General features: G+C 38.2%; 1 protein-coding gene across 1 annotated transcript in view; it reads left to right on the top strand.

The window, feature by feature from the left end:
* The first annotated feature begins 15,849 nt into the window (after positions 1–15,849).
* Rab38 (RAB38, member RAS oncogene family) overlaps positions 15,850–27,756 on the top strand; it is a 71,349-nt gene continuing 59,442 nt past the window's right edge. The window contains exon 1 of the mRNA XM_021168234.2: positions 15,850–16,134. Coding sequence (XP_021023893.1) covers positions 15,933–16,134 — 202 coding nt within the window. The 5' untranslated portion in view covers positions 15,850–15,932. The remainder of the gene's footprint in view (positions 16,135–27,756) is intronic.

Below are 27,756 nucleotides of genomic sequence, written 5' to 3'. Positions count from 1 at the left end.
TCAATGTTGATCTTTCTTACATAGCCAAATTCTACTTAACAGTGAGATATTTTTGGCAAGCATAGTGTTTACATAGATTTAACTCTTTTCAAATTTGTAACACTTTATATATATAAATCATGACTTCCAAGGTATCTCTATAAAGTAAAATTTGACAACTGTTGGTGTTCATTCCTACAGGCTAACACAGACAAATATGTAATTAGCCAGCAAACATTCACACCAGGCCTGCCATCTCTTATGCACGGAAGTCCAAAGCACAATGAGCTATCTGACTCAACTTGTAGTCATCTAAGGTTGACTTCAAATTGAAAATACATATGTTATCAAACTTCATATCAAATATCTACCTAATCTAAGAGGAATAGGTACAGTACTATTGTTCCTGATTTTAAATAAGGCGTTAGACTAGAGCATGAACATTGTTTAACTTAGAGTGAGAAAATGAAGCAAGAACTGGTTATTTATATTTGTTCCTCTTTAGACTTTCTGTGAAAGAAAATGTTTCCTTTTTTTTTTGGTTAATCACAAACAGAATAATATATAGAATAAGTCAAGTTTCAAGATTGTCAATGGAGAAAATTTTGTGAAGATTTAATTGTATATTGAGCACTATAAACTGTTCCTATTTGAGAAAAACAAAGCTGCAAGAAGGAAAGGCCAAGTAACATAAATGTAGGCCTGTCAGAATTATACCAGACTTTTCAATAGAGATTCTAAAAGCTAGAAGGACCTGGACAGATGTCTTACAAGAAACAATAGATGCAAGCCCAGACTACTATACCCAGCAAAACTTTCAATCACTATAAATGGCAAAATCAAGATATTTCATGACAAAACCAAATTTAAACATTATCTATCAACAAATCCAGCTTTACAATAGATACTAGAAGAAGAACTCCTACTTAAGAAGGTTAACTACACCCAAGAAAACAATGGAAATAAATAATTCCTCACCAACTAAACTAAAGGAAACACACACACACACACACGCACACATACACACACACACTCCATCACAATCAAAATGTCAAGAATCAACAATCATTGGACATTAATATTTCTCAATATCAATGGACTAATTCCCCCAAAAGATACAGGCTAACAGAATGGATGACAAAACAGAATCCATCATTCTGCTAGATATAAGAAACATACCTCAGCAACAAAGATAGTCATTACATCAGAATAAAGGACTAAAAACAGGTTTTCCAAGCACATGGAGACAAGAAGCAAGCTGGAGTAGCCATTCTAACATGTAATATAATAGACTTTCAAGTGAAATTAATAAAAGAGATGGGAAAGGAATCTTTGTACTCATCAAAGGAAAATCCACAAGAGGGCATCTTAATTCTGAATATATATGCCCTACATGAAGTGTACACACATTCATAAAATAAACATTAATGAAGTTTAAATCACAGATTTTGTCCCACAAATTAATAGTGCAAGACTTTAACACCTTACTCTAACAAATGGAAAGGTCATATAGACACAAACCAAACAGAGAAATTATGAAACTAACAGATGTTATGAATCAAATGACCTAACTAACAGATATCTGCAGAACATTTCACTCCAACATAAAAGAATATACCTTCATCTCAGCACCTCATGTAACCATCTCTAAAACAGGCCACAAAGCAATTCTAAACAGATATAAGAAAATTTAATTAACCTCCTGTATCTTATCAGACCACCATGGATTGATCTCAACAACAATAGAAATAACAGAAAGCCTATAAACTCATGGAAACTGAGCACTATTTACTCAATGTGGGTCAAGGAAAAAATAAAAAGAAATTAAATGCTTTCTCGAATTCAACAAAAATGAATGTGCAACATACCCAAAATTATAGGGTACAATTAAGCCTTCCACAAAGAAAATATTGAAGAGATTTCATACGAACAATAGTACATTTAAAATATCTAGGGAAAAAAGAGCAAACAGACTCAAGTAGACAGCAGGAAATAATTAAACATAGGGCTAAAACCAATAAATTCAAATCAAAGAGAACAATACAAAATAATCAATAAAACCAAGTGCTGGTTTTTTGAGAATCCCTTAGCCAAACTAACTAGAAGGCAGAGAGAGAGAGAGAGAGAGAGAGAGAGAGAGAGAGAGAGAGAGAGAGAGAGAGAGAGAGAGAGAATCCAAAATTATAAAATAAGAAATGAAAAACTAGACATAACAATAGACACTGAGAAAATCCAAAGAATCATTAGGTCTTACTTTAAAATTTTGTCTGTCACAAAATTAGAAAATATAAATGAAATGGGTGATTTTCTTGCTAGATTCCACTTACCAAAGATAAATGAAGATCAGTAAACTATTTGAATAGGTGTATATCTCCAAAGGAAATAGCAGCCATTAAAAGTCTTCCACCCAAAAGTCCAGGACCAGATAGTTTTAGTATAGAATTCTATCAAACTTGCAAAGAAGAGCTAATACCAAGACCCCTCAAGCTGTTTCATAAAATAGGAACAGAGGGAACTTTGCCAAACCCATTCTCTGAGACCACAGTCACCCTGATGCCTATATCACACAAAAACTCAACAAAGAAAGAAAATCTCAGACAAATTTCCCTTATGAACACTGATACAAAATACTCAGTGAAATGCTTGCAAACTGAATCCAAGAACACATGAAAAAAAAATCATCCACTATGATCACATAAAATTCATCCCAGGGATGCAGAGTAGTTTAACATATGACAAGCTATCAATGCAATTAAACATATAAACAAATTGAAAGAAAAAGACCACATTTTATTAGATGCTGTACAAACTTTTGCCCAAATCCAACACACCTTCATGTTAAATGTCTTGGAGAGCTCATGGATGCTTATCTAAGCACAATAAAGACAATACACAGGAAAACAACAGCCAACATCTAATTAAATGGAGAGAAACTTAAAGCAATTCCATTAAAATCAGGAATAAGGCAAGGATTCCCACTCTCCTTTTATCAATTCAACATAGTACTTGAAGTTTAACTAGAACAATAAGACAACTAAAGGAGATCAAGCAGTTACAAGAAGAAAAAAAAGACATCAAAGTAGCACTACTCACAAATGATATTATAGTACACATAAACGATCCCCAAAGTTCTACTAGAGAACTCCAACATCTAATAAATACCTTCAGCAAAATGGCTGCATACAAAATTAACTTAAAAATGCAGACCTCATTTATACAAAAGATAAAGTGGCTGGGAAAGAAATTAGGTAAGTAACACCCTTCAAAATAGCCACAAATAATATAAAACATCTTGGGGGTAACTTTAAAAAGCCAGTGAAAGACCTCTATGACAAAAACTTTGTCTCTGAATTAAGAAATTGAAGAAGATATCAGGATAGGGAATGATTTCCTGTGCTCTTGGGTAGGTAGAATTAACATAGTGGAACTGTGAAGATGGTTCACCACTCTCTTGACCCAGAAACCCCCCACAAAATCATGCAAATCAAGAGGTTTTATGTGAAGTTCCTTGATCCACTTAGATCTGACCTTAGTACAAAGAGATAGGAATGGATCAATTCGCATTCTTCTACATGATAACAACCAGTTGTGCCAGCACCATTTGTTGAAAATGCTGTCTTTCTTCCACTGGATGGTTTTAGCTCCCTTGTCGAAGATCAAGTAACCATAGGTGTGTGGCTTCATTTCTGGGTCTTCAATTCTATTCCATTGGTCTACTTGTCTGTCACTGTACCAGTACCGTGCAGTTTTTATCACAATTGCTCTGTAGTAAAGCTTTAGGTCAGGCATGGTGATTCCACCAGAGGTTCTTTTATCCTTGAGAAGAGTTTTTGCTATCCTAGGTTTTTTGTTATTCCAGATAAATTTGCAAGTTGCTCTTTCTAATTCGTTGAAGAATTGAGTTGGAATTTTGATGGGGATTGCATTGAATCTGTAGATTGCTTTTGGCAAGATAGCCATTTTTACAATGTTGATCCTGCCAATCCATGAGCATGGGAGATCTTTCCATCTTCTGAGATCTTCTTTAATTTCTTTCTTCAGAGACTTGAAGTTCTTATCATACAGATCTTTCACTTCCTTAGTTAGAGTCACGCCAAGATATTTTATATTATTTGTGACTATTGAGAAGGGTGTTGTTTCCCTAATTTCTTTCTCAGCCTGTTTATTCTTTGTGTAGAGAAAGGCCATTGACTTGTTTGAGTTAATTTTATATCCAGCTACTTCACCGAAGCTGTTTATCAGGTTTAGGAGTTCTCTGGTAGAATTTTTAGGGTCACTTATATATACTATCATATCATCTGCAAAAAGTGATATTTTGACTTCATCTTTTCCAATTTGTATCCCTTTGATCTCCTTTTGTTGTCGAATTGCTCTGGCTAGGACTTCAAGTACAATGTTGAATAGGTATGGAGAAAGTGGACAGCCTTGTCTAGTCCCTGATTTTAGTGGGATTGCTTCAAGCTTCTCACCATTTACTTTGATGTTGGCTACTGGTTTGCTATAGAATGCTTTTATCATGGTTATGTATGGGCCTTGAATTCCTGATCTTTCCAAGACTTTAATCATGAATGGGTGTTGGATCTTGTCGAATGCTTTTTCTGCATCTAACGAGATGATCATGTGGTTTTTGTCTTTGAGTTTGTTTATATACTGGATTACGTTGATGGATTTCCATATATTGAACAATCCCTGCATCCCTGGGATGAAACCTACTTGGTCAGGATGGATGATTGTTTTGATGTGTTCTTGGATTCGGTTAGCAAGAACTTTATTGAGGATTTTTGCATCAATACTCATAAGGGATATTGGTCTGAAGTTTTCTATCTTTGTTGGATCTTTTTGTGGTTTAGGTATCAGAGTAATTGTGGCTTCATAGAATGAGTTGGGTAGAGTACCTTCTGTTTCTATTTTGTGGAATAGTTTGTGAAGAACTGGGATTAGATCTTCTTTGCAGGTCTGATAGAACTCTGCACTAAACCCATCTGGTCCTGGGCTTTTTTTGGTTGGGAAACTATTAATGACTACTTCTATTTCTTTGGAGGATATAGGGCTGTTTAGATCATTAACCTGATCTTTATTGAACTTTGGTACCTGGTATCTGTCTAGAAACTTGTCCATTTCATCCAGCTTCTCCAGTTTTGTTGAGTATAGCCTTTTGTAAAAGGATCTGATGGTGCTTTGGATTTCTTCAGGATCTGTTATTATGTCTCCTTTTTCATTTCTGATTTTGTTAATTAGAATGCTTTCCCTGTGCCCTCTAGTGAGTCTGGCTAAGGGTTTATCTATCTTGTTGATTTTCTCAAATAACCAGCTCCTTGATTGGTTGATTCTTTGAATAGTTCTTCTTGTTTCCAATTGGTTGATTTCACCCCTGAGTTTGATTATTTCCTGCCCTCTACTCCTCTTGGGTGAATTTGCTTCCTTTTGTTCTAGAGCTTTTAGGTGTGTTGTCAAGCTGCTAATGTGTGCTCTCTCTAGTTTCTTTTTGGAGGCACTCAGAGCTATGAGTTTTCCTCTTAGAAATGCTTTCATTGCGTCCCATAAGTTTGGGTATGTTGTGGCTTCATTTTCATTGAACTCTAAAAAGTCCTTAATTTCTTTCTTTATTCCTTCCTTGACCAAGGTATCATTGAGAAGAGTGTTGTTCAGTTTCCACGTGAAGGTTGGCTTTCTATTATTTATTTTGTTATTGAAGATCAGCCTTAGTCCATGGTTATCTGATAGGATGCATGGGACAATTTCAATATTTTTGTATCTGTTGAGGCCTGTTTTGTGACCAATTATGTGGTCAATTGTGGAGAAGGTACCATGAGGTGCTGAGAAGAAGGTATATCCTTTTGTTTTAGGATAGAACATTCTGTAGATATCTGCCAGATCCACTTGATTCATAACTTCTGTTAGTTTCACTGTGTCTCTGTTTAGTTTCTGTTTCCATGATCTGTCCATTGGTGAAAGTGGTGTGTTGAAGTCTCCCACTATTATTGTGTGAGGTGCAATGTGTGCTTTGAGCTTTACTAAAGTTTCTTAAATGAATGTGGCTGCCTTTGTATTTGGAGCATAGATATTCAGAATTTATAGTTCCTCTTGGAGGATTTTACCTTTGATGAGTATGAAGTGCCCCTTCCTGTCTTTTTTGATGACTTTGGGATGGAAGTCAATCTGATCAGATATTAGAATGGCTACTCCAGCTTGTTTCTTCATACCATTTGCTTGGAAAATTGTTTTCCAGCCTTTCATTCTGAGGTAGTGTCTATCTTTTTCTCTGAAATGAGTTTCCTGTAAGCGGCAAAATGTTGGGTCTTTTTTGTGTAGCCAGTTTGTTAGTCTATGTTTTTTTATTGGGGAGATGAGTCCATTGATATTAAGAGATATTAAGGAAAAGTAATTGTTGCTTCCTGTTATTTTTGTTGTTAAAGTTGGCATTCTGTTCTTGTAGCTGTCTTCTTTTAGGTTTGTTGAGGGATTACCTTCTTGTATTTTCTAGGGCGTGTTTCCAGTCCTTGTATTGGTTTTTTTCTGTTATTATCCTTTGAAGGGCTGGATTCGTGGAAAGATAATGTGTGAATTTGGTTTTGTCGTGGAATACTTTGGTTTCTCCATCTATGTTAATTGAGAGTTTGGCTGGGTATAGTATCCTGGTCTGGAATTAGTGTTCTTTTAGTGTCTGTATAACATTTGTCCAGGCTCTTCTGGCTTTCATAGTCTCTGGTGAAAAATCTGGTGTAATTCTGATAGGCTTGCCTTTATATGTTACTTGGCCTTTTTCTCTTACTGCTTTTAGTATTCTATCTTTATTTAGTGCATTTGTTTTTCTGATTATTATGTGTCGGGAGGGATTTCTCTTCTGGTCCAGACTATTTGGAGTTCTGTAGGCTTCTTGTATGTTCATGGGCATCTCTTTCTTTAGATTTGGTAAGTTTTCTTCTATAATTTTGTTGAAGATGTTTGCTGGTCCTTTGAGTTGAAAATCTTCATTCTCATCCACTCCTATTATCTGTAGGTTTGGTCTTCTCATTGTGTCCTGTATTTCCTGGATGTTTTGAGTTAGGATCTTTTTGCATTTTCCATTTTCTTTGATTGTTGTGCAGATGTTCTCTATGGAATCTTCTGCACCTGAGATTCTCTCTTCCATCTCTTGTATTCTGTTGCTGATGCTCACATCCATGGTTCCAGATTTCTTTCCTAGGGTTTCTATCTCCAGTGTTGCCTCATTTTGGGTTTTCTTTATTGTGTCTACTTCCCTTTTTAGGTCTAGTATGGTTTTGTTCATTTCCATCATCTGTTTGGATGTGTTTTCCTGTTTTTCTTTAAGGACTTCTACCTGTTTGGTTGTCTTTTCCTGTTATTCTTTAAGGACTTCTACCTGTTTGATTGTGTTATCCTGTTTTTCTTTAAGGACTTGTAACTCTTTAGCAATGTTCTCCTGTAATTCTTTAAGTGAGTTATTAAAGTCCTTCTTGATGTCCTCTACCATCATCATGAGATATGCTTTTAAATCCAGGTCTAGCTTTTCGGGTGTGTTGGGGTGCCCTGGACTGGGCGAAGTGGGAGTGCTGGGTTCTGATGATGGTGAGTGGTCTTGGTTTCTGTTAGTAAGATTCTTATGTTTACCTTTCGCCATCTGTTAATCTCTGTCCTTATTTGTTATAGTTGTCTCTGTTTAGAGATTGTTCTTCTGGTGATTCTGATTACCGTCTATCAGCAGACCTGGGAGACAGGCTCTCTCCTCTGAGTTTCAGTGGTTAGAGCACTCTCTGCTGGCAAGCTCTCCTCTTTCAGGGAAGGTGCACAGATATCTGGTGTTTGGACCTCCTCCTGGCTGAAGAAGAAGGCCCAAAACAGGACCTTTCCCAGATGTTGTGCTGCTTTTGCAGGTCACAGAAGCTGTCAGCTTCTGTGGTGCACACTCTCACCTGTGCAGACTAAGTTCCTAAGTTTAGCGGAGTCCTGGAACCAAGATGGTGCTCCCTACTCCTGAGGCAGAGGGCTCCTGTGCCAGGCGGACTCCTGTCCTTTCTGGCTGGGAGGTTGGCCGGATGTCTGCGGCCCGAAAAGGGTGCTGCCTCAGTGGCTCTGTGGCTCCCGCCTGTCCCAGAAGCTGTCTGCCTCTGTGGTGCACACTCTCACCTGTCTTGAACTCTTTGGTACAGGAGACAAATTCCTGAACAGAACACTAAAGCACTAAGACCAACAACTCATGTAAGTGAAAGCTTCTCTAAGGCAAAGAACGCTGTCAATAGGACAAAACAGCCTACATAATGCAAAAAGTTCTTTACCAATCCTACATCCTACAGTGGCTGATATCCAAAATATATAAAGAATTCATGAAATTAGACATCAGCAAACCAAACAGCACAATTTAAAAATGCTATACAGGTCTAAATAGAGAATTTTCTACAGTGAAATCTCTAATGGTCAAGAAGCACTTAAAGAAGTTTATAGCATTTGTAGTCATCAGGGAAATGTAAATTAAAAATGACTCTGAGATTCCACCTTATGCCTGTCAGAATAGATAAGATAAAAAATCAAGTGACAGCACATTTTGGCAAGGACAGCTAGGGGAACACTCCTCCATTGCTGGTGGGAGTGCAAGTTTTGGAAATCAATTTTGCAGTTTCTCAGAAAATTTGGACTATATCTACTTCAAGATCCAGCTATACCACTCCTGGTCATATACCCAAAAGTTTCTCTACCATACCACAAAGACAGTTGCTCAACAATGTTTATAGCAGATTTATTCATAATAGCCAGAAACTGGAAATAATTTAGATGTCCCTCAACTGAAAATGGTTAAAGAAAATGTAATACATTTACACTTTTGAATATTATAGAACTATTTAGAAAAATTCCACCATGAAATCTGAAGGCAAATGGATGGAACTAGAAAAGATTGTCCTCAGTAAGGTAACAGAGATGCAGAAATCCACACATGGTATGTATTCACTTATAAGTAGATATTAACCAAAAAGTACAGGATAACCATGCCTCAATACACAGACCCTAAAAGCTAAGTAACAAGAATAGCCCAGGGGAGGATGCTTGAATGTTACTGAGAAGGGTAAATAAAATAGAGATCAGGGGTGAAAGGGAATTGACTGGGAGAGGGAAACAAGAGGGATCAAGACTGGGGAGGCTAGAGGGAGAGAGAACTGGAATTGGTAGGGGGCATCTTTGGGATGAGCTAGAAACCATGGGCAATAGAAACCCCCAGTAATCTATGAAAATGACTCTAGCTAAAACTCAGCAATGGTGAATATGTAACCCCAAATTGCCATCTCCTGAACCCTAGGGCACCAACCCAGCCACAAATACCTTAGAACCACAATTTGTCCTGCTTACAAGATGTACAAGGATAAAGATGTAGTAGAAATTTAAGAAATGGCCAACCAACGAGTGGCCCAGCTTGAGACCCATACCATGAGAATGAGCCAGCCCCGATGTTTTTAGTGATAATTCTGCTATACTTGAAGATATGAACCTAGCATAACTGTCATCAAGAGGTTTCACCCAGCAAGTGATGGAAACAGATGCAGAGACCCACAGCCAAAGATTAGGCCGAACTTGAGGAATCCTGTAGAAGAGGGGGAGGAAGGATCGAGGGATCCAGAGAAGTCAAGGACACCAGAGGAAAACATACAGAATCAACTAACCTAGGCCAATAGGGGCCCACGGAGACTGAACTGTCAAACAGAGAGTATGCATAAAAAGGACCTATTCCTCTACACGTATGTAACAGTTGTGGGTCTAGATCTTCCTGCCTTTATGATTCCTAACACAGGTGCAGGGGCTGTCTCTGACTCTGTTATTTGCCATTACATCCTTTTCCCTAACTGGGCTACCTTGTCTAACCAATAGGAGAAGATGCTCCTAGTCTTACTACAACTTGGTATGTCAAGGTTACTTGATATCCATGGAAGGCCTCTTCTTTTCTGAGGACAAAGTAGGGTGTAGAAGGGTGAGGGAGGGACTGGGAGGAGAGAGCAAGATGTAGCAGGATGTAAAGTAAATAAATTAATAGAAAGGAAAAAATTTGAAAGTATGTGCTTTCTTTGTAACTGGTGATTATAGTTTATAAATTTGATTTTTTTTCCAATTTTAAAACAAATTTTATGATGAAAATATTGTGAACATCTTTCAGTGCATTGTTGATATCTACAGATTGTTTAATTTTCATACTTTAAATTGCTAGTAAATATTTTTTATATTACTGGATTTTTGTTTTTCCTCTGTACCGAATAATTTGTTCATATCTTTACTTTTATCTGTGGAGCTGTTTTAAAATAATTCAGTGGGAATTCATGTATGTAAAATATATTTCATTTTTCCTTTCTTAATTGTAAGTTTCTGCTTTCCATCTGTCATTTGTCTTGTTTCCAAACTCACACACAGATATACAAACATGAATACAAGCATACACAGTCACACATACACAAACACACAAACATGTGTAGACACACATGTAGCCACATGCACACACAGAGAAATGTGTGTGCACACGGATTGTTTTTCCTTGCATCACTCTTTCCTTCATGTAATCCAATAATATTTAATAACCATTCACCTTTATCTTCTCAAACCACTTCTGTGGTGTAGAGGAAACACTTTCAGGAACTGGCCTGTGATAGACTCAGAGGATCAGCTGATAGATGTTGGCAATCCAGAGGGAGGAGTCAAATGTGGCTGACTTTCCAGGCTTGGTCAATGATGTTAGGTTACAACCACAGACCAAAATTCATGAGCACAGGAAAAGGAACATATCTGTTAGGTTAGATAAGGAATTCAGTTTTGCCCATGTTGCAGTTAAAACGCCTGCCAGGAAACCTGGCAGAAATGCCCACCAGCCATTTGTAACTAGAGTTACAAACAGCAATGACATACAAGAGTAACACTGGGGTTTAAAATGCGGTGGTAGAACTCATCAGCCAACATGTTAGTTTATCTTTTTTTTTTTCTTCAGTGCATATCCTGGTCCAAGAATTATACAAAATGCTTTATTGCATTATTTTGATTTAGTCTTCTCAAAGAACTTATCAGGTAAAATGTATTACTGTTTGGATTGTACATAGGAGGAGACATAGTTACAGAATTAAGTGAATAAGGTCTTTCAACTGGGTAGTAGTAGAACCTGAATGAAAATTTAATCTTTAGATTAATTTGGTATATTGCAGCAGAGTGAATGAGTTTAAGTAGAGTAAGGATCCAAAGGAGTGAAAATAGCAAAAAACCTAGATGGATGGAGAAGAGCTTCGGAAGTTGGTCACAGAGTAGGTAGAGGCTCATACTGATACTTTAATCAGAATGGGTGTATTTAATCAGAATGGGTGTATTTTGATGGTAGGTGCTTGTATCTTTCCTATTCTTTTAGATAGATGTGAGATCCATAAAACTATCTATTGCAGTGTTTTGCATATAAATACTTTTAATAGTATGTCAATAATTTTCTGTCATAATTTCATCCTCTGGCTATACTGCATGAGTTCTTACATCATAACTTTCACAGACTGGGGACTCACTCAACCCTGGACACCCTCAGTATCATAGTATTACTGCTTTCTCTTGGATCAACAGAAAAAGATACCTTGGCACATGATGTGACTGTGTGTGTGTGTGTGTGATTGGATCACGACTCAAATAAAAATGTTATTTCTATTTATTGGATGATTGTAGAATTTATACTTTTACCATTAAGTGATAAGACTTTGTGTCCTAAAAATAGAACCAACCTTTTAGTTTCCTGTATAGCCTGAATATGTGATAGTACAGCACAAAAATATCTGGAGAAGAAATTTTGATCTATATTTTGTCAGACGTCAAGGAGTGCAGTACATACCAAAAGAAACAAATGTTGGAGCTATTGAATGAAATTCAAGTTCTTTTATTTCTGTGATTGTGGGGTGATTGTGTAAACTACTTAATGCCTATTTTGCCCAAATAAAGAGAAGGTACTTGCTATAGCATAATTGTGAGATTTCAATAAATTCAGCTAAATATAGAATACATATATCATAAGGAACATTAAATTTGACTACATTTAGAATGTTTTGATGGCTCTGCTTCACATATCCTTGCTCTTCAGCTATTCCATTGCTCGTGTCTCCTCATCTATGTTGGGCAGATTAGAAGAAACAGGAGCTCCAAGTCTGACACATCTGTCTGATGCAACCTTAATAAAAGCAGTTACGAACATAATTCTATCTTTCAATTAACCTATGGCCAAATGGTTCAGGGCTGAATCAGGTTTTCCTGATGTAGACTAAAGGAGAGTTCAAAGCTTCAGCTGCACTTAGTTTCTGCTGATAATTGCTTTTTTTTTTTTTAAATAAACTTTTGGAGGAAAAATATTGCAACATCAGAATTCTTACCAACCGACATGTGTTCATTTCAAGAACTCTCCACACTAAATCCACCTGGGCCTCTTTCCAAATAATCTAAATGTTAATGTGTACTTGTGGATGATTGCCGCATTCCTGAATCAATCCTGGATGTAACCAACGCCCATTACAAGTGGGAGCAGGCTTGAGAGGAACAGGTTTCTGATGAGCCTAGAGGACAAAGGGGAACTCTTTGAAGATAACAGAGCAAAGCCCTGCTGCAGCCTTAACTTGGCAGCTTTATTTGTTGAAATTGTGCTTTAGGAAAATTTCGGATGCCACTGTTAAATGCAGGTGTCATTTGAGATCTCTAACTCTCTGTTTTTGCCTCAGGAAGGAATAGGCTTGAAGAAAGCTTTGGCTCATTCCTTTTATTTGGTGTGATTATTAGTAATGTCCCTTTCTGTTCTCAAGAGGGCCAGTTTTGTATAATAAATTCTGTGGTCATTTCTTCAAAGGTTTTTGTTTTTTCTTTCTTTTTTTGGAGGGGGGTGGCAAAAAGCCCATATTTTTAACCTTCCAATAGCCCATCTTCTTGATGATATCTTCCTTATATTAATCTAAGAAAAATTAGCTTACCTTTCCTGCAACAAAGCCTTTGGGACTGACTCTGTCTTGCAGTTCTTTAAGTATTTCTTTGATGCAATAATTAAGAGCTCACATAAGCTAACCACTAACTCCCTGTGGTTCTTTTAATGGCAAAAGCAAATAAAGTAACTTTTCAGAGGCTCATCTAATTTGGCAACCCCAGAGAGAAGCAAAAGGAATTGGCCTTTCAAGTTTATATTTGCAAAGCAATTTCCAATCATTTTAATTAGTTTCTCCACTTAATAAATGAAAGCTTTTGTCTCCACCCTGGAAAGCATGGAGACAGAGATAGCTGCCTCATGTGCTTTCTGGGATATTGTGAAGGCCTTGAACTGGGAGAACTTTGCAGGTTCACACCTTTATGACTTGTGTCATCTGCCTTTCTGTTGCTGGGGAAAGGGTGTGTTGTGATTTGGTAATAGGAACATAGGGAGAGCCTGAAAAGAGTGCCAGAGATGTTTGTAGAGTCACTGGGAAAAACCTGTTTCCCTGATGCAAATATGGATGGATACTGAGAAGGTTCCATTACAAGTTCAGGGACCTAGTTAGGTCTCACTGGGCTGCTAGTCATTGCTTACTGCGCTTCTTAAGTCTAAAGGGTTTAAAAAAGAAGCTCACAGTAACTTCTTCCCACTGTGAGGAATTATCATAAGACTGCAATGAATATCTCTGGAAATAAATTGTACATAATTCCAGCCTAGTCAGAGGGCCTGCTAACTCTGATCAGGTACTGTCCCTAAGAGGGTCATCTACTGCTTCAGAGAGGTCACAAGACAGACATGTTAGGGCTCCTTACGTGGCTCTAGACCTACATTTTAAGTTTTAATTTTGTGTTATCTTGCTTAAAGACCTCCTCCACCCATTTAATAAACATTAACCCCAGAAACTCTGAGTCTTATCCTGCCATATATTTGGATGTCTGATGTCCCAATAATAGGAGAGACCAAATTAAAGTCAAGATGACATAGGTGGTATCAGTCTTGGGAAACAGGTTGGGGCCTGCAAAAATGTTGTGAAACCTATAGTAGTGAGGGATGGGCCACTCTGGATCTCAAATCTCTGCTGGTTTCTTCCTTCAGCTTTTTGGCCACAACGCGCTGTTTCTTATTTACAGGAGTGTGGATTTGGATCTGACAAGGGTCTGATTTTGCTGATGCTAAAAAGGTGTAAGTGCTTCTAGTTCCTGAGGGCTCTTCCTGGAAAATGAAGATACAGTATTCGTCAATACTGTCAGCAGACAGAGTGTTTCTCTTTTCTGTTAGATATAATCTGCCCAGTGCGTATGTGGATGACACTTGCCTGATACTAAGCACTTCAACAAAATCAGAAGATAGTGGTTCTGTACATTCTCCCATAGTGTTCCAATATGAGCAAAACTTCTGAATTATCCCACAAGAAGAAACAGCTATTGTGATGAAGTTTAAAACTTGCTTGTCATTTCCCATTAAGAACTGTCATTTAGTTAAATCTAACACACACACACACACATTATCACTTTCTTTTTGTTCTGGAAACCAAAATTCAAGGTGTTATACATGTGTGACCACCCAGGAAAGAATTCTTCTGCTTATTAGATGCTGGTAGAAGCTGAAAGTGAAGGTATGTAATTTCAGAGGAGCAGAGGAGAAAGACTTTGGCCATCACAGCCTTTTTGCTCACTCTTTTATACAGTTTAAATCTCATCTCTTATATCATCTCACTACATGGAATCTTGGGATCACAGTTTTCAATCTTGCTTTCTTCCTTCATAATTACACAGAATACCTCACTTCATAAAGGAATACAATGATGAAATAACACTACATGGACCGAGTTCTTCTCTGAGCACACCAGGTAAAGGTAGAATACTGATCCCAAAGACCTGCTCCTTCCTTCCCTCACAGCCTTAAGTTCCTCAGGGAATACTCACTTGCCCAGTGAGACTTTCTCTGCCCCTTCCCCTAAATAAACACTCAACCACACACAGGCTTTCCATATTCCCTTTCCTACTTTACAGATGCATTTATCTAGCCGTGGCTCTCTGATTATTTGTGTATTCCCACAAGCACAGGGGTATCTGCATAGGGCAGAGACCTATGAACGAATGATTAAGTGAATGAATAAGAAAGAAGGCGTTGAAACCGAAGACCTGGATTTGAAATAGGCGTTTTCTTTACGTTTCTAAAGGTTCTTGGGACTCCTCACTTGTAAAGGAGGAAAAATAATGATACTCTTAAGACTTTCAGGATGACTCAGTGGTATATGTGAGAAGATTTATAAACATCGGCCGCTACTTACAATGATAAGACCACGAGTGTGTTGTTCAGTCTCTTGGAGAATTTAGGATAGGAGTGGAGGCTGAAAGAGAAGTAAGCCCTTGGCATTTCCTCTCAGGTGGCCTCTACTTAAGGTCATTAACAGTTGAATAGGCACTAAGAGATAGCATTACCACTTTATAGAAGCCCAGGCAAAAGGAGATTAAAGGGTTTGCCTAAATTCTTTCAACTCTACGGGCCAGAGAAGACCTAAGTCTTAGTACCTACTGCTTTGGTGTTTCTCAAGGCCTCCCCAACTTCACAACACTGTGTGGGTGGCAACAGGGCCTAATAGCCTCAGAAGACCTGGGTACTTTTCGACACTCAGTTCTCTCCCAGGCAGAACGTGGAAAACAAAATCCACATAAGTTTGTGTCATGGACGGAAGGCGAGAGAAAAATCTCTGAGAAAGGCGTAAAGCACTGTGCAAATACCAGCTTGACAGGCAGTAAGTAGCACTGGGGTCCCGGGTCCTTTAGCTTCCAGTCCCAGGAGTTGCTCTTGTCTCCTCCCACTTTGGAGTCCGCAGAGTAGGAAGGAGGATTAAACCCGGGGGAGGAGTTCCGCCCCAGCTCCCTAGCCTGCGCCAGCTCGCCTAGCCTAAGCGCCCACATAGAGCTCCGGTCTCCGTCCGGTGCCCAGCCCCGGCTGTGCTTCCCAGAGCAAGCTCCAGGCTCCGCAAGACCCGCGGGCCTCCAGGATGCAGACACCGCACAAGGAGCACCTGTACAAGCTGCTGGTGATCGGCGACCTGGGTGTGGGCAAGACCAGCATCATCAAGCGCTACGTGCACCAAAACTTCTCCTCGCACTACCGGGCCACCATTGGAGTGGACTTCGCGCTGAAGGTGCTCCACTGGGACCCAGAGACGGTGGTGCGCTTGCAGCTCTGGGACATTGCGGGTGAGCGATCAGAGCAGTGCGCAACGGGTGAGGGTGGAGTGAGCCAGTGAGGAGTTCGGGGGTGAAGGTTCGGAGAGTGGAAAATGACTTTTCAGTAGGTTCCAGCCCCGGGACCCTTGAGTGCAATCAAGCAGGAGATCCGGATCGCCTGAGCGCTCCACTCTTGGAAAGTTTGGCTTAATGGCTTGGAAACCTGATTTCAAAGAAATAGAAGTGTTTTCTTTTCTTTTTTTTTTTCCGTTTTTTTTTTCTTTTTTTCTTTTGCTGTTGTTTCTGTTAGAGTCGTCCCCACTCTAGCTGTAACTTCTAGATAACTTTGCTGGCTCTCAGTGGCTGTGAGAAAGCTAACCACTTTCTCCTGGGATTCTTTGTGTGCAGAGCAGGCTGTCGCTCGGACTCACAAGGAGACTCTAGTCGCATTCTTTTTTCATTCTAGTCCTTTTCTGGACACAGGTAGCCCCGACTTGGCCCAGAGTGTCTCACATGGCTTTCATCCTTCGCGTGTAGAGGGGAAGCCCCTAGGAAACTTAAGTAGGAGCAGAATTATCTCGTGTGAACTCTTTCTTGTTGGCCCATTCTCGTTCCCTAGGAATTTAGTTTCTTTCAAATCTCACTACGATCATCTCACTGCTTATTGGCCTCTTTAGTCAGAAAAATTTGAGATGCTAAATTTGTATACATCTAGAACGAACTATCTCTTCTCACTCCACTTCCCTCTTCCCCATCTCTCTTCCATCTCCTTCTATCCTTGGCTATCTCTTCTTCACTTTCCATTTCAAAGAGGAGACTGTGTATGTTTTTTAGGAAAACATTAAGAAAAAACACACACACAAAAACAAAACGGAGACAGGGTCCCATCATGTAACTTTGCTAACCTAGATCAAGCTGGCCTTGAACTCATAGAGATCCACTTGCCTCTGCCGCCCTAGAGGCAAGACTCTCTAAGGTTGTGGTGATGTTAATGTCGTTTGCTTTAAGATTCCTTGCTTTAAGATTTTGCTTTAAGATTTGATCCTGGTGTATTTTTTGAGAAATCTAAAGTATGAAATCAGAGTTTGACTAACGGCTTCTACCAGCTCCTAGCCACAATAAAGACTGAGGCAGGCTATAGTTAGTGCTCAATACTGGGTCCTACTTGGCTGCTTATAACCTGGGCATGCCTAGCATTCTAGATGCTAACTCACCAAAGCAGTAGCATTTTAAGCTGCAAATGGCTAGGCAGTGATAGCTCAAGAATCTTCTTGCTTTGGAGTTTTAAACTCCATTGAGATTTTCCATGATCCCTCTCAAATAACCCTACTTAATCTCTCTTCATGGCCTACAGCACCAAGAAGCCCTTGATAAGTGCTGGATTTAAAAGAAGCAGTTCTTTTTCAAAAGATGTGCTCATTTGAACTAGTGCATTTCCCTGGAAACATTTTGCCATGACTTGAGATGAGCACTAAGAAGGAAAATTCCTAAAAGGACATGTACAGCCTTGAGATGCATGCGCTTCTGTAGCCATGAGCTTGCAGGTCTTGAGATAAAGTTAGTTAGTGTAGCTAGGTTCATGGTTTGGAGTCTTTGGCAGTTTGAGAGAAGCATGAGCTATTAGAGGCTCGAAGATTGCATCAATTAGAGCCTTTTGAGCTTTTCGCTGTGAGCCTGGGCCCTCTGTAACTGCATGTTTTAGTGTCTGAAATGTCTTTCAGCTGTACCAGTTTTCTCAGGACCCCAGTTTAAGATAGCTTACTGTTTAAAAGATGTAGCTGTGGCTAGCATTATTTAACTAGCATAATTATAGTCTAAATAGCATTATGTCTTCAGCCTTGTTATATGTCAGTGAGTTTTAGTTTCCTCTTCTAAACGGGAAGAACAGAAAGATGTAATGATTCTGAGCTTCCAGAATGAGACACCTCTAGAGAGAAATACCTTCTTCTGAAGACTACCGTGTGATTACAGATAAATTCCTGATATCTTTGTTTAGCTTTTGATACCTATAAACAGGGAGTGTGTTTTGTCCCTCCAAATGAGAGAAGAATAAACAATAATGCAAGGTAAAGGCAATAGTGCTACACTCTAGGAGTAACCACTGTTTGTACATTTATTTATACATACTAAGCAAGAGGAACATGCCATACATACACTAAGTCCTAACAAGTGGCAGTTCTTATATCACACATATATCTTGCCCTCAAATGCCAGTCCAGCATCAGTTTTAGTCTCATGCACTTGGCAGCATAAGGCAGTTTGAGTTCCACACTTGCTCTCAGAAGCAATTTAACTCCCACACTTGGGAATCCTTTCCTAAGCCACAGTTTCAGACCAAAGTTTTGGTGAAGGCTATAATCACAGAAATCTGCACAAGTAGGGAATCTGAAGGATCCGAGCTCCATTCAGCAGACAGAGCGGCCTCCAACCCCATGGTAATGCTCAGCTCACTTTGATAACTTCAAGCTCAAAGGCTCTGAACTGCTGAGTTGGAGGTTGAAAGATGTTTGGGTAAAAGCAAGGTAATTGGTGGATAGGATGGTTGTAACGTAATTGTTTCAAGTTGTATTAGAGACCTCTGGGTTCTAAGGTGATATGAAATCCAACCTCCACTCTCCACTGAGATTCAAGTTAGGTTAAGTATGCCTTTGAGTACCCTCAAGTCACAGCACGCCACTCTCCTTTTCTTAACTCTGATATGTATCTATAAAGAACGAGTAGTAGTCAACTGAGTTTTGAAAATGTTCAAATTCTTTTTCTTTTTACTTAAAAAGTAAAATATAGTTTTATGTGTATGGGTGTTTTGCCTGCATGTATGTCTATACACCACCTATGTGCAGTGCCCATGTAGGCAAGAAGAAGGCACTTCAGCCTCTGGAATGGGATTTACAGAGTTGAGAGCTACCATGTGGGTGCTGGGAATTGTACTCAGGTAGGTCTTCTGCAATTGCTGTCAAAGTCCCTAAAGGCTGAGCTACCTCTCTAATTTCTCCCCTTTGTTTTATTTTGTTTTGGTTTTGAGACAATGTAGCCTAGGCTACCCTTGAACTCACCTTGGAGCCAAAGTTGATTTTAAAACTTCTGTTCTTCTTTCCTGTGCTTCCCAAGTGCTGAAGTTACATGTGATTGCCACCATATTCAGCTTATACAACATCAGGAATCCCATTAAGGGCCTTGGGCATGTTAGGCAAACACTTAACCCATTGAGCTTTATCTTCAGGCCTGGCCTGTCGCTCTTGATGAGAGGGCAAGGATTTCCCCTGACTCTATAGGATATTAGCCTACTGCAGAGTAGTTCTTGTCATAGATAGATCCATTGTGTTTCATTTGGTTCACTGATGTAAGGTCTGATTTGTATATGGCTTACCATGATATATATCTTATATCATCACTTTAACTGGCCTGCCTGATTCTGAAACTCCCAAGACATTAGGGGCTTGTGAAACAAGATGCCCTATTTCTGAGAAAAGTCTACTACAAAGAAGAGTCTGGGTCAACTCTGTTCAGATGTTCTTGGTAGAGTGAAATATATTATTACATTACTTGGCCCAAGATGAAGCTGTTAACAACCAAGCAGGATTGTGCCTTTTATGTATGACTTAAAATCATACTAGGTTCTACAGTCCACCAGCTAGGTTCTACAGTCCACCAGCTAGGTTCTACAGTCTACCACCTAGGTTCTACAGCCCACCAGCTAGGTACTACAGTCTACCACCTAGGTTCTACAGCCCACCAGCTAGGTTCTACAGCCCACCAGCTAGGTACTACAGTCTACCACCTAGGTTCTACAGCCCACCAGCTAGGTCCCACAGTCCACCAGCTAGGTTCTACAGCCCACCAGCTAGGTTCTACAGCCCACCAGCTAGGTTCTACAGCCCACCAGCTAGGTTCTACAGTCCACCAGCTAGGTCCTACAGTCCACCAGCTAGATTCTACAGCCCACCAGCTAGGCTATACAGTCTACCAGCTTTGTGCACATGACAAACAGTGAGTTCTTGTGGATAAGTCCCTCTCCCTTTCTTTGGTTGATAGATAATTTTTGCTTTCTTCCTGATTTTTTTCTTATACTGAAAAGAGACTTTTTCATACAACACATTCTGATCACATTTTATCATTCTACTATATCTCTAAGTTATTCTCCAACTTTCTTGTCCTTTAGTTATTAGGTAATCCTTGTCTTCTTCCTACAATTTTTGGAGATTTACAGATGGCTACTAGAGAGAAAATGGAAATAAATGAATGAAAAAAATTTTGAACATTTGGTCACTGATTGAGATGTGAGTTTATACTCCTCTTTTCTGTATACACCAACAAAAAAAAAAGAAAAAGAAAATGAAATATTTATACTTGAGGCTTATTTTCATACTACAATCCAAACTAGATACAGACACCAGCAATTTGCCACACGAACACCTGTTATTATGACTGTCCAAGGACATTTAATTTCCTAGTAAAATAGCTGGCTCTATGGTAGTGTTAGAATTTAAAATATGGCTATTGAACAGGCCACTCCTTACCCTAATGAACATGCCCATCCCCACTCTTTCTAACAACTTTATTCTACTTCCTCTTGTTTAATAGTAGAGTGTTTCAGATACATTCTAAATGTAATATGAATTATGTATGATAAAAATATAATACTTGGTATTGGTCAAGTCGTAAAATCTTACTGAACCGTGGGTATTCCACTTATGGAATAGCAATTATTTCATTTGCCTATGATATTACATTTGTAAGATATTCTCTCAGCCTCTACAAGCTGTAATATTATAGCTTTACCTTGAGCTGCAGTGTAGGCAATCCATAATAGTTTTTCCTACCTTTCTTACTTGTGAATCTTTTGACCTGTATAGTTATATACATATATATGTATGTAACTGTACTTACATATATACATGCATACATACATATGAATGAATGAATGAATGAATGAATGAATGAATGAAATTTGACTGAGTCTGCTAATCATCACACAACCCAACTCAATATTCAAAAATGCCGCGTAAAACATCATATTTGCTGATGGTTTGAAGAGTGCTTCTTCACTATGGAGAAGCTTTCGTGAAGCAGTCTTCTACATGACAGCTGCCTCTAACAAGGTCCGGCTTCAAGAACAGCTTTTTAGTATACATGCAAGACTCAGCTATTCTGTCTTTTCTCATTCCCTTGGGTCACCACGGTAGACTGCTTTATAGTTTTCAAAGTCTTCTCATGCTGTGATCTCAACCAAAGGAAGGATTTGGATTTGGCCATCTCCTCAGTATCCTTAGTATTTATGTTGAAAACAATTATCCCATGAATTTTATGTGTTAAGTATTTTGACACTAGATGTAGATATATAGAAAAAGCTAACTTTTAAAAACAAGTATGTCAAGTAAAACAAAATGCTTTTAAACAAGGGCCTATCTCTGCAGGGGAATTGGTTGCCCCATTTTTATCCTAGCTAATTATAGGTTTTCAGATCACTATGTGGAATAACATGCTGTGTGCTTACAGCAAAGTGGAGTGTATAGTAAGCAGAAGTGGAGACTTTTCAATATTGTGTAGAAAACATGGAGGAATAAGTCAAGACCTTTGATAGAGCCTTTATTAAGCTTACATTGGTTTAAAATGTGTGAACATAAAAATAAATAAATAAATAAATAATGTGTGAACATATGGAATATGCCCTATCATCCAGGGCCCATTCTGACACAATGATGGGGAACAGTTTCATAAAACAATTCTGAGTGATTTGAGGGAAAGAGGGCTAGAAGGAACGGTTCTTATTTCTATCTGTGGTTGGATTCTTTGTCAGGCTAAGGGAATTGAATTAGATATGACTTGATTCTTGACCTCAGGAAAGTTAACTTTTTTTGTGTCATGATGACGTGCAAGCATGCCACCTCTAACATCTAGTGACATGTACTGATAGAGGTAATTGCAAAATATTCTTGCAGCTGGAACAAAGTGGATCCCTTCTGTGCCACACTCTTTTACTGTTTGAAACTAAAAAGCCTGAGAAAGCTGGATGAAGCCTAAATTAGCACAGCATTTCATGTACTCACAACTTATCTCGGTTCTTTTTTGGAGCTATATGCTCTGATAGTGGCTCAGACTCTGACTCTAAAACCACCTGTAGGCTTGACATTGCACATTCTCACCTTACAATTCCCTCTTCCTGATGGTTTTGTTTTCTACAATATCTTTGCCCATTAGTTATTTATTAAGTTTGTGTGTATTTGTGTGTGGGTGTATGTGTGTGTACACAGTCACTATGTTTGAACTAGAGCTATCATTTATCAAGACTTTTTTGAGAATAGTTGTCTTAAACTAGGCTTACAGCTTTTTTCTCTTAATAATTCATTTCAGGAAGGGATAGAACAAGACTTTCAAGCCCCTGTGAACACTTTTTATGTATTTTTCTATGATCTAGAGGTAGACTTTCCAGAAAGACACAGTGACTGTTATTTTAAAGTAAAATTTAGATATACTAAATCTATGGAAGAGCCTTTTCTCTAGGTCATTATACTTTTGTATAACTTGGCAAAGTTCAAATTTAAGACTTGATTTTCAGATTTCAGATTATTATTTAACTATTTATTGGGATAATGGTTCTGAATTTGCACTCTTCTTTTCTTCTTTGGATTTTCCATTCCTAGATTAAGAAATGCCATCTTTTCCACTTTGTAAAGTAATGATCTTTTTTGTTGTTGTTGAGTAACTATGACTGCTCACCACCCGTCTGAAAGCTTGGTGGCCGTCTCCTCATCTCCTCAAATTGAAGTTTACAGCAGCCCAACCCTCATATAGGGTCCTCATCTATTTTGGTTTCTTTTTTTTTCCTATCCATAATTTTTTGATTTTTATTGGATATTTTTTTTATTTATATTTCAAATATTATGCCCTTTCCCAGTTTCCATCACTCCTGGAAACACCCTATCACATCCTCCCTCCCCCTGCTTCTATGAGGGTGTTCAAACACACACACACCCACTTCCACCTCCCTGTCTTCGATTCCCTACACTGGGACATCTATTGAGCCTTCATAGGACCAAGGACCTCTTCTTCCATTGATTCATGACAAGGCCATCCTCTGCTACATTTGCAGCTGGAGCCATGTGTACTCCTTTGTTGATGACTTAGCCCCTGGGAGTTCTTAGATGGAGTTGCAAACCCCTTCAACTCCTTCAGTCCCTTCTCTAACTCCTCTAATAGGGACCTTGTGTTCAGTCCAATGGTTGGCTGCTAACATCCACCTCTATATTTGTAAGGCTCTGGCAGGGCCTCTCAGGAGACAGCCATATCAGGCTCCTTCCAGCATGCACTTGTTGGGATCCACAATATTGTCTGGGTTTGGTAACTGTATATGGGATGAACCCCCAGGTGGGACAGTCTCTGGGTGGCCTTTCCTTTAGTCTCTGCTCTGCACTTTATCCTCATATTTGCTCCTGTGAGAATTTTGTTCTTCTTTGATTTCTTCAGGTTGACCTTTTGCTACTGAACAGCACCATTTTCAGAATTAAAGACAAAACTTTTCACTATGAGTTTCAAGGCTTTACATGATCAGGCTTCTGTTGCTCATCAGCTTGATCATCCACACATGGCATTAGACTGTGCAGAAATCTCAGAGTGTCCCATTTGCTTACCTTTCCTGCTATGTAATAGCTCACACAATTGCCCCTGTATCTGTTTTACTTAGGTAACTCCTATATATCCTGTATCATTCCATCCATTCTATCTTTTGATTTTACATTAGGATAGGAGGAGACACTATTTCCTAAATCACAGATTAGTCTGTATTTTCCCTAGATTATGATGTTTCTTCTTCTATTCAAGAGTAATATGTTCATCAAAACTGTATCCCAAGATCCTAACATAGTACTTAGTACATAGTCGATGTTCAATGAATATTTGTATAATGAAACATTTCTAATCAAATATTGTATCAGTAATTTGGTTCTAAAACAGGTTGTTTTTGAATTTGTTGATAAAATAAAAGTTACTAATTCAAATGTGACTGTAGTTGAAGACCTGAATTTTATGCATATGTTAATATGTATAATTTGTATAATATGTATAATTTGGAGTAAAATGTCAGTTGTTTAAAGGTCAACTGGAAAAAAACATTCTTTGGAATTTTCAGTAGTTTTTTTGTTAGATATTTTCTTTATTTACGTTTCAAATCATCTCCTTTCCTGGTTTCCCCACAACAACCCCCTCCCCTTCTCTCCTCCCCTATCCCCCTGCAAGCCAACCTACCCAAGCTTGCTTCCTAGCCCTGGCATTCTCCTACACTGGGGCATAGAGCCTTCACAGGACCAAGAGCCTGTCCTCCCATTGATGACCGACTAGGCCATCCTCGGCTACATAGGCAGCTGGTGCCATGAGTTCAATCATGTTGGTTGGTGGTATTTTAAATGGAGTAATAACTTATGAAAAGTAATTTTATATTGTTACATCATCTTGTACCTCATCCAAACCTTTCCAGTCCTTTTTAGAGACAAAGGAATTTATGATTTGGAAGAATACCATTGGTGTCTCAGCCTCACAGAAATTATTAATGATAGAACTAATTCCTTGTTTATTATTGGTGAGGCCTGAAGAATTAAAACCTTTTAAAAGCAGTTAGCTTGTGTTATATGAGGTTCAAATATTATGGAATTGGGTAGGCAAGAGGGCTCCACAGTTCAGTTGCTAACAATATATTTTTTTCTGTAGCTCTAGGGATTGAACTCAGAATCTTGTGAAGGCTAAGGCAAGGGATATACCACTGAGCTAATCCTCAGGCACTTTAACAATGATACTAAAATGAAAACCATCCCAATGACCATGCATGGTAATATTTATATTTTAGTCGTTTTAACTCCTTGACATTCCCTGTCTGGTTCCATGTTTATTGTCTCTACTCCTTTCCCTCTATCTTGAAGATCCATGAGATCTTTTCTTTGGTTAGACACATTGTAGTGCTAATATTTGATTCATTTAAAATGCAATTGCCTTATGGAAATCCCTCAGTTGTTTCTGTAAATAGAAGCTTCTTCATCCTTTGAGTCCCATGTGACATTTTTTTTTTCATTCCCCTATAATACTTGGTGAGGAGTCTTGTATTAGAGTGAGTTTATCCCTTTGTAGATATACTGTGCAAGTTTAAGAAACCTCTGCCTTGAGTTATTTGGTCCATATTTTAATTAGGTGGTTGTGGTCAGCAAAGAAGTAGAGAAAGTGAGAATGCTACTTGGGAGGGTGTCCTCCTTAAGTTTCTACTTGTAACAAAATGTTCTAACAGAGGCAGTATAAGACAGCAAAGGGTTTATTTTAGTTCACAGTTAATCACAGAAGGGAAGTTAAGGCAGAAGGAGCCCAAAGCATCATGTTCAGAAAGCAGTGAACAATGCATGCATACACATTAGTGCTCAGCTTGCTTTCTTCATTTTATACAGTTCGGCTTCCTCTGTCTTAGTGAGGGCCCCACATGCAGTTATCACGGGTCTTCCCTTATCATTTAAAAAAAAATCAAGATAATCTCTCATAGGTGTGCACAGGGGTCTGTTTCCCACATGTTTCTAGATTCTGTGATATCAGAGCTAAGAAAATGCCTAATTTTGGAAGGAAGAGATAATGAATTTAAGAATACTGGGTGTTTTGAAGTGTTTGATTATCGTATTCCTTAACTCTGTAATTTTTGTAGTTTGTATTTTCCTGATAAACTTTTTAGCTGTGTTCCCTATACTTATATTCAAATTTAACTTTTAATTAGTTTACCAGTCTTGCATAAAATTGCTCTCCCAAGAAGAATGATGGATTTTCTTAGTTACTTCCTCAGTCTAATGTAGACCAAGTATTTAAATTGTGAGGGGGATTCCAAAAGATTTCTCCCTAATGTATAGGGGAAGTTCAAAACAAAATGATTCAAAGTCCTTGTTGAGAAACTTGTTCTCCTTTGCAATATAATGTGTTATTAATAGCTCTATGTATTGATGGTCAGGTACATATAGAAATATGCACCATTAGCTTTATTGCTCACAATGGACACTTATTACATAGAAACAGGAAAACTATGCTTATTTAGGCTATAAAAATGAGAAGCACATAAAACTTTTTGGATAGGCATACAGATAAGATCTGCTGAGTTATGATTTATCAGACCACTAACTCCTATTGTCTAACCAGTTTATTCTTATGCTTCCCACTATATGATAAAATAAAGCAATAGTTTTGCAACTCATAGACTGTTTAAAGCTCATCTACTAGGAAAGCTAAATTCTTTACACTCATCATCAATGAAAGCTTATGTTTAGCTGAGCTTAAGATAACCCATCTTTATATATGACTTTTAGGCCAGAAAACTACAGTACCTGAGGGGCAAAAGTATTTCATTTGTGAAAGAAAATCAAGAATAGCTGTCTGGTTTCCAAATAATAATTAACTCTTATGGTGATAGGAGGGTCTCTTTCTGTGTCTTTGTATGTATGTATCTGTGTTTTGATGTAAAGAAAATAAATAGAATAGCCACTAGATGTATATCCAGAAAATCTCAGACTCTTAGGTCATCAAATCATTAGTGTCAAAATAATTTTTATTATGCATTCAAGCCAAAGGAAATACCTAAAAATTCTGTCCTTTAAAGTACTAACACCAGGTGACTTAATACGCATATGTTTCTGAGTAACTGTTTGTAGGGTGCTTGCCTAGCATACATAAAGTTCTAGGTTTGCTATTCAGCACTATTTGAAATCAGACATGGTGATCTTTGTCAATAATCTTAGCACTGTGTAGGCAAAAGGATGAAAGCTCATCAAAGGTCATCCTAGACTATGAAGCAAGTTCAAGGCCAGCCTGGGGTACATGTGGTTTTGCTATACACACAAAGATGTATCCTCTAGCAAATAATTATTCATTTGGAAAATAAACCCAGCTCAAATTACAAAAGATTTTGTAAATTACAATTTAGAAATATATCCCTTGGGTCACGGAATGATTTCTTAACTCTTTGAGACAGACTTGCCCCACAAGCCCCATTTCCAGTCTGCATTAATTTGTCACACAATTCTTGTTTTCTATGACAGAAATTTCCAAAATTAAACTAGCACAATTGGTCTGATATCTGCTTGACCAAAAATGCTACCGTGTTTGCCTTGGGATTTTAATACATCACATGAATTTCCTGGAGACAGAGTAGAGCATTTCTGGCATATGTTTTGGGGGAATTAGTACTCTAAAGGACTCTGGAAATCCTTCGAGAATCAAGATTGGAAACAAGAGGGTATTTTTGTATGGAATGTATTAAAATGGCTTTACTGGTTACTTAGAACTACTATTTCAAATGCTAATAATTCAAAGATTGCTTTTCATTGGATATATTGAATTAATTATCTAGTGAACATATTTTAAGATGTTAATTTGTTATTTTTAGAGCAACAATGGTTTCAATTAAAATTGTTACTGTTTAATAATTTTAATGAAAGGAATCACGAGATATTTAAATTTAGGCCAGGTAAGGCAGTGTATATTTGTGATCCAAGCATTTGAGATGTAAAGCAGGAGGATCACAAATTCAAAACTAGCTTGGGTTACATAGGAAATCTTTTTAATGGAGTCACATTTTCTTGTACATTTTAGCTTAGTTAAACATATCACAGATAGCTTGTTTATTCTGGATGGATAAATTCA

This window comes from Mus caroli, unplaced genomic scaffold (assembly GCF_978045245.1).
Source record: "Mus caroli unplaced genomic scaffold, Mus_caroli_1 scaffold_8, whole genome shotgun sequence".
In the NCBI taxonomy this organism is placed as follows: domain Eukaryota; kingdom Metazoa; phylum Chordata; class Mammalia; order Rodentia; family Muridae; genus Mus; species Mus caroli.
The sequence above is the reverse complement of the archived record's forward strand: the minus strand, read 5'-3'. Positions and strand labels throughout refer to the sequence as shown.